Raw genomic sequence first — 12,126 nt, 5'->3', positions numbered from 1 at the left:
TTCTGAAACAAAAGTTCTTTCTTTAATTTCCTATGAGGAGGCTTAGTTAATGATCAATAGGAAAGGCTTCAGAAAAAAACAGATTCCTCTGTTTTAAAGAAGACAGATGAACTTTTGTTCAGCTCGCTTGATTACAGTGTTAAATTTAGTACGCAATAATCTTTGAATACATGTTTTTTAGGAGCAGTTCAGCATAAGACACTTATTTGCTATCTTGCAGAAAACCTTCCATGTGGGGCCCATGTTGATAGTAAATGGGTTGAAAAATGAGCCCTCTATGTTAGTGATGGTCACAGGATTTTTGTTTTTATTTTTTAGCCAAATAAATGGCACTCTTGGTCTAAAGAAAAATAAATTAAAGAAATGGTTCATGAGGCTTTATTTGACCATCAGTGCTGTATAGGATTGTCCATGGGTCCAAGAGTAGCCCCATGCCAATTACCCAAATGGGTGGGTTTACCAATGTGGGCCAAACATTGGGTTTTTCTTGGGCTACCTAAGTACCAAGAGGGTATGGGCCCAAAATGGGGATCTTATCTGGGGCCCACATAGGTAAATTCACCCAAATGGGCAATTGGCATGGGGCCATTATGGAGCCCATGGACACAGACACTATCAGACTGATTTACAGATGTTTATTTCCCAATGTAAGTTGATGGGTAAAAGTCTCTTTGGGCCCAAGGGCATCACGCAACAGACTCTCCCCTTTCTAAAGGGGTTATTGTATGGAACATACCCTTGTCGAATTCAGTTACTTTCTGAAGTCATGTATTGTTATTTTTTAGCTTTAGGTGTCAATAATAGTAGTTTCACCATTAGGCAGAGCCAGGCTAGCTTACTCCCCATCCTTCCCGTCTTTATGCTCAGCTAAGCTATCAGCTGCAGATAGTTGCTTAATGTTTTGAGTACATGGGATTGGTAGTAATTTTCTCTTCTAACTCTTGACAAGAAAGCCAACAAGCACATTTCCCTAAATATCTTTTTATTTAGTTTTCAATAAATGTTCTTTAAATTCAGGGTTCCCAACTGGTCCAGTCATGGGATCCATGTTTTTCCTTAGCCATTAGTTCATAGTCCAGACATTATATATTACCTCATATTCAATTATATCTCACAAAATGTGTGAAAAAAAATGTTGGCTTAGAACATAAAGAAGTGAAACATATTGCAAGAATGAACAAAAACGGCACTTCAAAGTAAAACTCTGTGCCAGAAATTCAGCGTCATCCAAAAGTGTGTTTTTTTACAGACTTGACGTGTTCACAAGTCACTTAGAATGAACCGGCGACCCACCAGTTGAAAACCACTGCTTTAAACTAAATGATATTTTAGAATTTGTCAAATATATTGAATAATGCCACCAGTAGTCATGAATCACTGTTCTTAAGAAACACATAGGCTGGCCCTCAAAACCTCACATTACATGCTGCCTAAAGAAGAGGCTCAACTAATTAGTTTGATAGGCCTGTAAAAACCCTAAACCTGACCCTGAGGTACCCTGTGTGTTGCATCAAGGCGTACTGTGATGGTGCCAGTACTGTAAACTGTACTGTCTATCCTCTACAACACTGAGTGGCTGCTACTAATCTGGGCTTTCAGGTCCATTGCCAAGTTTCCAGCTCGCACGGAGTTGAATGTTTGTTTCCTGTCGTGACCGTTTTCTTCCCAGGGTCAGCAGGTTACAGCAGCAGTCAATAGGTTGCACAGTACAGCTTACTGACTGCAGGACTCCCAGGCTCACTAGTTAATCAGTATTAGTGTGGTATGTGCCAAAACTGTGACGTCGCTGGACCACCTACAGCTAAGCCAAGTGGTTAGGTAACATCTTAAAATGATACTCTGGCAGTAGATGCTGAATTTTTAGCCAACTGTGACATGTAGCATAATTTTAATGTCACACAATGGACTAATTCAGTTATGTTTAACCAGTGCATGGCTCTAAGAATGGCAATTAACAATGCAGAGTTTTAAGCCTTTCTTACACAGAGATAGCTCTACTGAGGGCAGCCACCATTCCCTTTTTTACGCTGTCTTTTGCAATTTTATGCATAACAACAATGGCGACATCACTCCGCTCCAATGTGTGATTTAGATAGCATGCTGGCATCATGAAAACAAAACAGATGAGATCGTCGAGAACAGCGTCTGCCTCCAATGTGATATAGACGGTACACATTGGGATTGCTATCTAAACAATATCAGTGACATAGCATGCCAATAACAATCACTTACCTTCTCTGTTATATAGCAACTGATCTCGTCCTCTGCTCGGAGGATAAGGAGATCCGGAATCTTATTCTTTTTCCTATTTGGGACATTTACAACCGCTGTTTATTTTCTTTGAGTTAGCCATTTACTTCTTTCTGCCGCTTTTTAAGTCCTCCCCAGCGGGTCACACACATAACAAGTCGTCAAAACATTTCACCTGTCCTGCTCATGGACCTGTCCTGCTGACTGTACTTTTTACATAACCCACAATATGGTGCTGTTAATACCTCTGTTGCCAGCTCAAAGAAAAGTCTGTCCCCCCGCTTTGCGATGGCACTTTTTATACAAAATGGCCAAGCGGCGTAATGGCACAATATTCTCGCCTTGAACAGGCAATGTAAAAGGGGCTTTTGACCTCTTTTTTCTTTGTTTTTTTTAATATGTTCACACACAGTGCTGTGAAGCAGCTGGTTGCCAAAAACTTCAGAGCAATAAGGTTATCAGTAGGCCATTCAGTTTCAAAGCACAAAAACTTTATATCTAAACAGCTGCATCTTAAATTCGCATGGCAATTTCTTTCTTTCTTCAGGTTACATGGAAGTTGTGTGTGGTTAAACTGCTGTGAACCTGTAAAGCATTAACGTGGCCGCTGACCTTCAGCATTGTCACTAGTTAATAGGCAACAGTGGATCAAGATTTAGTAACTGACCAGTACAGTGACCTTGGTGTTGCATTAAACTGTACCAATTAGTTATGTAACACCCCCTGTGTGGAGAAACAGGCCGGGTTAAACTGCTACTTTTCATAGCCAGCAGGCTGCATTTTTGAAGCGCTTAGCATTTTAGCACAGTAAGTGGAGGCAGCAGCTTCCTGGTATTTTAGGTTTTGGAATGTACTCACTTTTTGTCCCCACAATAACCAAAACCCTTATGGTAAAAATAGCACAACAGAAGCCAAAAGTAAATTTTATGACTGCAATTGCCAGTTACTATGAATGTTTGTTTGTCTTTTTTATCATCAGATACAGACATTACCATGACGACAACTACACTACCCATAAATTTTGCAACCAAGCTCATGATCAGAGATGTTTAAGTCCCATTGCTGTACTTCATACAGAATGTTAAACACATGTTTGCAGTGGAGAATACACTGTAATCACCAATCTCAACATGTAGAGTAGTTGTTAGCACTCATCTTTTGCATTACTGTTAAGTCTATTTCAGATATTCTATAACTGTTATGTGGTACTTGATAATGGAGCCTGAAGGCTGTCATGTTTTATGTTGTAAACTATATGTATGGATAATAATATGTTTTAATTTTATTCATGTGTTTTGCCTTGTAGGCTATATTTGTATTGTGTAGATGTTGGCATACTGTAAATAGCTACTAGTGTAAAATCCAGATCAGTTCCAACTTAGTAGTGTACCTTATGAACTAATCTTCACATCAACATGCCTCCTACCTACTCTTTAACTCTGTCTCACCTTTCACCTACTTTAACCTTTAACAAAAGTCATGGATGGATTACTGAACTGACCTACCAGGCCTCCTAGAGGGCCCCCTAGCCTTCGCCTGTAAAATGTCACTCAATTAACACATACAGACCAGAAAGAGACACAAAAGCCAAAAAAGAGATGCAAAGGAATTGCAAATAGAAATAAATAATTACACAGGGGGCTAAACAAACACAAAGACACAAAATGAATACAAAAAGACACAAAATTACTAAAAGTGACTCAAAACAACCTCAAAGAGATAAAAATAAACCACAAGAAGGGGAAAACAAACAACAAACAAACAAACAACCAAAAAGAGACACAAAATGACTAAAGGGAGACACAAAATGACTATAAAGAAACACAAAATGACTACAGACACATAATGACTGAAAAAGACACAAAACAACTAAAAAAATTAACAAAAAGACAACAAAAACATAAAATGACCTCAAAGAGACAAGAAAATAACAACAAAAGGGGCAAAACAACAACAAAAGCACGTAAAAGAAGACACAAAGGGACCAAAAAGATACACAATTACTACACAAAATTACGCAAAAACTCACCACAAAATAACTCAGAGACACGAAAACATCTACAAAAGGGGCAAAACAACCAAAAAGAGACACAAACTGACTACAAAGAGGCAGAAAATTACCACCAAATGGGAAAAACAACCACAAAGAGATACAAACTGAGTATGAGGAGACACTGACTGAACAAGAGAGGGACAAAATGGCTACAGGACACAAAATGATGAAAAAAGGTACAAAATGACAACAAAACAACAACAACAAAAAAAAAAAAAAAAAAAAAAGAGGCAAAATCACCTTAAAGGCCAGTCGTAGGAGAGGTGGTGGTGGGGCCTTTTACATGTCTGCGCCCAGGGGCCCATATTATCATCATCCGCCCATGTGTACAGTACATGGTACTCAGTCATTCTCCTTTGTATATGTGTGTGTGTCTTTGCCTCTTCCTCCCCTCATGTTTTAACCCTTGTTCCCTTCTCATCACTCTCTCTCTGTTTAGCTAATGAAGCGTCATGGCCTAGCATCAGTAAGAGTGTGTCAGATTGGAGGACCAACAGCCCAGAACAGGTACAGCACTGCTTCCACTCCAGACATGGAGAGATAATAGTGAAAGTTATCATTATAATAGTCATTTTCATTTATAATCTTATTAATATTCCCACTAAATGATATTATGGAGACATTCAAATATTTCTCATTTTGCTTAAAAGCCTCCATAAGGCTATTTGATGGTGTCGTAGCTCCCACTTTGAAGACCAGTGCAGAAAATGACTGCGTGAACTCTTCAACTCGAGAAGCATCTCTTTCCAAAATAGCAATGCAGGTGTTCACGGAAAAAATAGGTTATGCAGTCAGACTTTAGAAAAATGTTTTTTAAATTCTCTCTCGCTCTTCATTTCCACGTCTCTCCCTCCCACCAGCTTCCCTCTGGTTATGGTACCTACCCCAGTGCCACCCACCAGGCGGCAGGGCACCACTGTGCCACCAGCTCCCTGCCCCGCTCTGCCCCTGGTACACTGGGCTGGCCCCGATCCAGCCCTGCAAATGCCACCTCATCCTCCGCTTCGTCATCCTCCTCTTCACAACAAATACAGCAACGGATTTCTGTCCCACCAAATTCAAGCCAAGGTGATCCAAAGAGCAACTTCACGCAATGCTGAACTAACTCTGCAATGTGGGAACCCATTTCCACCAGCGTGATGAAAAAAATCTAGTTAAGTCAACATAATGACAAACCTTTTCAAAAATTTAACAGTGAGGTAGTATCTCAGAATGAGTGAGAATCACAAAATAATCTCATAATCTAAAAAATCTCAAAATAATTTGAAAATTTCTCTAAAAGAAAGTATCTAAAAATGAGTAAATATCTAAAAACAATGAGAAACTTTCTCAAAACAAATGAGTGTCTGAAAATAAGTCAGTATCTCAAAACAATGTGAGAGATTTTCAGAAACAGTGAGTATCTTAGGGTAACGACTATCTCAGAATAATGAGAAAAGTTCTTAAAATAATAAGAAAATTTCTTAAAATAATGAGTTAGCATTTCATAATAAGTAGTTAGTATCTTTTCTCATTATTTTGTTAAGTTGTTATTTTGATGTCTTTTTTCTATGTTTTTTTTTAAATCACACTGGTGGGAATGGGCTTTCATTCTTTAAAAAAGTTTTTTTTTTATGCCCCTTTTTTAAATTATTTTAATGTAGACTGTTGTTTTTAACAGGGAAGAGGGAAACTGAATGATGAGCTCTGCAAATAATATTTTTCTGGCATGGAGATGTGAATAAAGTGTTTGGAAATTAGGTCTTAATTGTATTAATCGTCTACTCTGTCCCTCCTGTCAGGCTCCACCTCCCAGCCATCTCCCTTGTCCCCACAAACAGAGAGAACAGATCCCCCTCCAGCAGTGGCCGTGCGTCCCTACGTCCCAGACCACCCCTCCAGGCCCCAGTCACCCAGGAAGGGCCCCGCCACCATGAACAGCAGCTCCATCTACAGCATGTACCTCCAGCAGCCTCAGGCCAAAAACTATGGATCTCTCAGCAACAGGACCACCGTCAAAGCAGGTACTTACATTAAATATGTTTTCACAGATTGTGCCACACAGAAAGATCATGTTTTTTTATGCTGACACGATGTTCACAACATCCATCTAATCTGTCTGTTTCATTTCCTCTCTCTCCACAGTCTATGGTAAACCCATCCTCCCCACCTCCTCTTCCTCTCCGTCCCCTGTCCCTTTCCTCCAGGGAGGAGGAGGAGTAAGAGCAGGAGGAGAGGATGTTACAGATAAAGACGGAGGGAGAGGAGGAGGCGAGAGCAGCGAGGGGCAAATTCTCCCACCCCCCACTGTGGACAACATCCCTCGTCCCCTCAGTCCCACTAAGCTCACCCCAGTTGGTATGTACCAGAGAATAAATCAAACTCCTCCCTGTGCTGCCGTACTTCTGCTTCCATGTGATATTGTGGATTATTGCAGTGTGAATTGAGTATAAATCTGTGACAAATGTTTAATAAGTTTCAATACCCTGTGCGACACTGCACCTGCAGAAACATTACACTGTTCTGCTTGTCAGTTTTAGGGCTCATTTCCCTCATAATTATTTCCTTTCTAAATAGACTTTTTTGTATGAAATAGATGTATTTTCATTTCTCACCTCTTCTTTCCACAGCTCACTCCCAGCTACGCTACCAGAGCGATGCCGACCTTGAGGTTCTCCGCAGGCGTCTCAGCAATGCTCCACGACCCCTAAAAAAACGCAGCTCCATCACTGAACCTGAGGGCCCACAGGGGCCAAACATCCAAAAACTATTGTACCAGAGGTCTGTGCTGCTGTCTACTGTATCCCATGAGGATTTTTTTTATAAAACTGAATTTAAAACACAAACTAAATGGTTGCCGCAGCTCAGTTAAAGCTGTTTCCTGTATTACTTTGCAGGTTCAACACTTTGGCGGGAGGCATGGAAGGAGTCTCAGGTAAGACACTGTGATTTGATGATACGAGCTTGCCCAGGGCTGGAGTCGAGATTAAGGATGCATGATAATATTGGCATGTCGTTGGTATCAGCAGATATTGGCTTTAAAGTTAAATATCATAATCGGCCAACATGCTGATTTCTGCCAGTATCACAAACCGATATTTTTTTTAATTGACAAAGTGTACAACATGTCAACCCTTAATTGAAGTATTTTTCTTATTTTGCACAATAAATAATTATTACATACATGGAAAAGCATTGTAGTTTATGTCTCCATCTGCTGGTGGGCTATTTATATAAGTATGTAAAATATGTTGTTAATTCCATTACAGCAAAGACTTAATGATCACTAAAATTAGGCAGGGAAAAAGTTGATTTAACATTACTGGTATTGGTTATCAGCCAAAAGAGCTGTTATATATTTGCGTATTGGATACTGGCAAAAAATCCAATGTCGTGCTCTCTAGTCAAGACTAACTTAGTGGAGTCTAACTCAGGTCCAAGGCCAGGTCCAACTGAGTCTGAGTCAAAAACACGCCGATATGGCAATTGAGAACATGTTCGGGCTGAGTTAGTGTGATGAACTCAGAGCCAGAGAACCAGAGTCTTTCTCGTAAACTGATACAATGCAAAAGAGGAAGGGGTTGCTTTTCTACATGTTGGCAGAGTCAAAAAATGTTCCATAAAACGGATCCTGAATCAGCAGCCAGGAACAACTACACCAGCTCTCAATAGGCAAGTCTTAGACCAAAACAATTTCTCATCCACCAAGGCATGTAACTAAGACAAATGCAAAAATTAAAACAAAGTGGTATTGAAAGGGGACTTAAGACCAAGACTCAGAGCAGTTTAAGTGGCATCAGTTGATCTGTATTGTGATTGATTATCACTGTTTGATGATGCTTAAATGGGCGGTTTCCCTCTTAATTCCAGGCAACACCTTCTACCAACCTGACTGCCTTTTGGGTGAAATGGACAACATCCATTCAGCAAATGGGAATGTAGAACCTAGCGACAAGCAAGCCAGTGTGGCTACTGCAGAGGGCGAAGTTCAAAACCTGAACTCGGGCTCCCGACGCTTGTCTCCTCCTTCTGTTGCCATAGAAACACCCAAAGAAACAACAGCAAAAACAGAAAGTACCAATAATGTGTCTCCACCACCCCAAACCAGCCCATCCCCTGTACCTGATAGGCCAGAGGACCAGAACAATAACAACCAGAGAGGATCAAGTCCCGGACACAACTCTGTAGGCCACGCCTCCCCTTCACCATCACCTCCTGCCCCTCCTTCACAGCCTAAGGTAGTCAGAGATTGTAATCAACCTGATATTGGGTACACAAGTAGAACTACAATAATACCTATGTCCTATATTTTCTCTTCCTTAACAAGTACAAGTAGTTTTGTTGTGTTTTTTCCTTTGTAATACGCTACTAATAACCTGAATAAAATTATTTTTATCTGTGAAAGCTAATGTACCAGATTAAGCGGTAAGTACTTACTAAGGAATTCTTATTCTGCACTGTCAACTCTTTCTGTTTCCCTCCCTGTGTGCTGCAGGTGAAGAGAACAAACCTGAAGAAGCCAGCATCTGAGCGAACAGGCCACGGTCTGAGAGTGAAGTTTAACCCTCTCGCTCTGCTGCTGGATGCATCATTAGAGGGCGAGTTTGATCTGGTGCAGAGGATTATATATGAGGTAACACAATGTGATGTTGTTTTTGCAGTATTTGTATTACAATACACTCTCCTTTTTAAAATTTGTAATGCTTATCAACTGTCCTCCAAGCTAAAATCAAATCAAAGAAAGTGCTTTTGTATAGCTCAATATCACAATGAGCCTGAAAGGTCTTTTTAAGTATACATTAGTAGTGGTACCAAACCCAACTTATGCTTTGCAAGAAAACAAGGAAAAAATACAATCCTATTGAGACACCCATAGAAAGGCAATTCAAAGAGAAATCTCCTCTTGGGCATCTGGGTTTAACATGTTATGAACATGAACATAAATTCCAAAAAGATAAGTCCAGTATCAGTTTTTCACATCGACTTAGAATGGTAGAATACGGTATAGTATGAGGTAGTGGACCGAGCACCAAGCCTTGAGGGACACCTTAATTTACTATGTAAAGAGGCTAATACCCTTTTTCAGAAGATGAGTATGCCTTTCTGTTTTTTTTTTTTTTTAGAGAGCAGCATTGAGGCCAGTGAAAATGTTACAGTGGCTACTTCTTTTTTCAATATCTGTAAACCATTCAGTCTCTCGTTCAAACCCAGTGCCAACTATTTTGTGGTAATGTTTAGGCAGTGTTCTGACAGAGACAAATGGAATTTGTGGCTGAGATGAAAAATAGTTGTAGAACTTATCTACAGTCACATCAGAAAAGGGCCGATAGTTAGCGGACTTGGAGCCGATAAATAATTATGACAATCGCAGGGTCATTTGTCCTGGGAATTAATGCAGTAAACATTCCTTTAAAAACAAAAGCCAGATGTTAGGGGGTGTTAAATGTTTTTTTTGTCCAGTGGGAAAGGGGCTTAATTTAGGGATGCACAATATTGGATTTTGTTGCTGATATATGACTAATCATTTGGCTGATAACTGATATTGATATCAATATATCGACTTTTTTTTCTCACTTAGCTTTAGTGATCATCAAGTTTCTTGTGTAGTGGAATTATGATCATATTATGGATGCTCTTATCAGATGGAGACATAGAATATAAAGCTTTTTATGTGTGCAATTTTCATTCATTCTGCAAATAAGAAAAATGCCTGAACTTGGGGTTGATGTTTTTTACATGTTCACCTTGTCAATTAACAAATATTGGTTTGTGATACCAGCAGAAATCAGCATGTTGGCAGATTCCGATGTTTCATTTTAAAGCCAATATCGTCTGATACCGCTAATGTGCAGATATTATCGTGCATCTCTAGCTTGATTGTCATGATCAAGACAGTGTAACTTGTGTCTTACAAAGGAGCTAAACATTTCTAAATTCTATAGCGTTTTTAGAATGATCTTGTTAAATATTAGAATTAACAGTATTTAATATAAATATCTATTAAGGTTGCTATTTGACCAAGCTACCATTCTTACCACTGCTTTGGTTCAGACATTTTCAGCTCTGTGGTGTGGTCTAAACCCTGCTTGAACAGTGTGAAAAAGATAATGCAGCAGTTGTTCAGCTATAAGAGATAAAGTCACAGATTGCCTCTAGAATAAGTAATCTCAGTAGATAATCTTAAGATTTTGTGCCTGTGGAGTAGAGCTGAATATCATCAGACCCAGTTTGGCTGTAATACTTCCGAAATGCTTTTGATACTTTTATTCATTGTGTTAAATGGCAAAAAAAACACATTTTCTTACGCAACAGAAGAATATTTGTGCATGCCAACAATGACTGAACACCCACGCACAGATTGCCTCAACAGATCGGCTAATAACTGGAAGATTTAGAAGCTTTTATATACCTTCATGACAAGACTTGGTATAATATCTTTGATGCTCAGCAGCTCTGTCAGGGGAGATGTGGTCTCAGTTGTCAGGTGTAGAAAGTTAATGTTGAGGAAACTCACACTCTATATCACAGGGTTTTTCAGCAGCACAGAGCTCCCGAGAACAAAGCGGTACATCTTTAAAGGCAAACCCCACGTCTATCCCTGACATCTTTCACTTGGAGACTGGACAAAAGTGCTTACTGACTCTCCAAACTGCAAACTCTTGCTGATACTCTCACGGAAACATGCAGATGCTTCACATCCAGAACAAGCTCAGTTTGACGTTGTCATACCCCGAGGCAGGAAGTCTTAACTACTTAATAACTTCCAAGCTGTTCACAAAATGTTGCACTATTCCCAGTTTTGCAGCGATTTCAGGTGCTTGGCACTTCCATATCCACAGGGGTTTAGGTTTAGGGTTGAGTCAAGGCTAATCTTTATAAACAGACATCTCTATCTGTATGCAAAATTTGTAGGCAACGGTCCAAGATTTTACTCTTGGAAGCTTTCTAGTTTCTGTCTGTAGTCCGAGTTGTATTGACCTATCAAGTTTAAGCAGACTTTGGTAACTTGCAGGTGAACAGTCCATGTGGAGGGCAAAAGAGGCAAAATGCATTGGCTTGAACAATATTTCGGATGACGTTATTGTTTTTTATTGACCTTTTATGCCTCTCCGTCGGCAACAGCCCAGACTGGAGGCATTATGTTTTTGCATTGTCTGTCCATCTGTGCGTCCCATTCTCATGAACGCATATCTCAAGAACGCCTTGAGGAAATTTCCTCAAATTTGGCACAAAAGTCCACTTGGACTCAATGATGAACTAAATAAGAATATGGTGGTCAAAGATCAAGGTCACTGTCTCCTGAAGTTGGTCTCATTCTCATGAACGCGATATCTCAAGAAACCCCTAAGGGAATGTCCATCCACTTGGATATAAGATTGGACTTTAATTTTAAACTTTAATTTAAACATTTCACACAAGATTCTGATAAAATAAAATGAAGAAGTGAGAGGTCAACTTAATTGTGACATCACAATGTTCTGCAAAAAACCCTTTTTAGACATAACTCAACACCATATCTCAGCAACAGAAGGGGAAATATTTGGTCAGATATTAAACTGATGACACTAATCTTTGGTGCAAAGCTTGAAAGTATGCTGATTGTAGAGATCTTCTGTTGTGATGCATGTGAAGCATCCACGTAACAGTAACTTTAGTTTCTAGTTTATCTGCATTCATATGAAGATATTTGTTTATAGAGATTATCTGAAATGTTGTCTGGACCTGTCTTAAGTTGGTAATTGAACTATAATCAATGAGCAGTGCAAAGAAAAGGAAGCCTTGAAAAGAGATATCTGCTTGCAACACCAAATCCCCCGATGTTGAGTCAAGGTTGATACTGTATC

The 12,126-nt window shown here is 39.6% G+C and overlaps 1 protein-coding gene across 3 annotated transcripts in view; it reads left to right on the top strand.

Moving 5' to 3' along the window:
• The window catches only part of LOC121953508 (apoptosis-stimulating of p53 protein 1-like), a 71,440-nt gene that overhangs the window by 54,606 nt on the left and 4,708 nt on the right, over positions 1-12,126 (top strand). For all 3 annotated transcript variants that reach the window (XM_042500668.1, XM_042500669.1, XM_042500670.1), the window contains 8 exons: positions 4,743-4,810; positions 5,164-5,371; positions 6,085-6,306; positions 6,428-6,640; positions 6,913-7,063; positions 7,180-7,217; positions 8,153-8,520; positions 8,778-8,915. In XM_042500668.1, the coding sequence (XP_042356602.1) occupies positions 4,743-4,810; positions 5,164-5,371; positions 6,085-6,306; positions 6,428-6,640; positions 6,913-7,063; positions 7,180-7,217; positions 8,153-8,520; positions 8,778-8,915 (1,406 nt within the window). The remainder of the gene's footprint in view (positions 1-4,742; positions 4,811-5,163; positions 5,372-6,084; positions 6,307-6,427; positions 6,641-6,912; positions 7,064-7,179; positions 7,218-8,152; positions 8,521-8,777; positions 8,916-12,126) is intronic.

Source organism: Plectropomus leopardus, chromosome 14 (genome assembly GCF_008729295.1).
Source record: "Plectropomus leopardus isolate mb chromosome 14, YSFRI_Pleo_2.0, whole genome shotgun sequence".
NCBI classification, from domain to species: Eukaryota; Metazoa; Chordata; class Actinopteri; order Perciformes; family Serranidae; genus Plectropomus; species Plectropomus leopardus.
The sequence above is the reverse complement of the archived record's forward strand: the minus strand, read 5'-3'. Positions and strand labels throughout refer to the sequence as shown.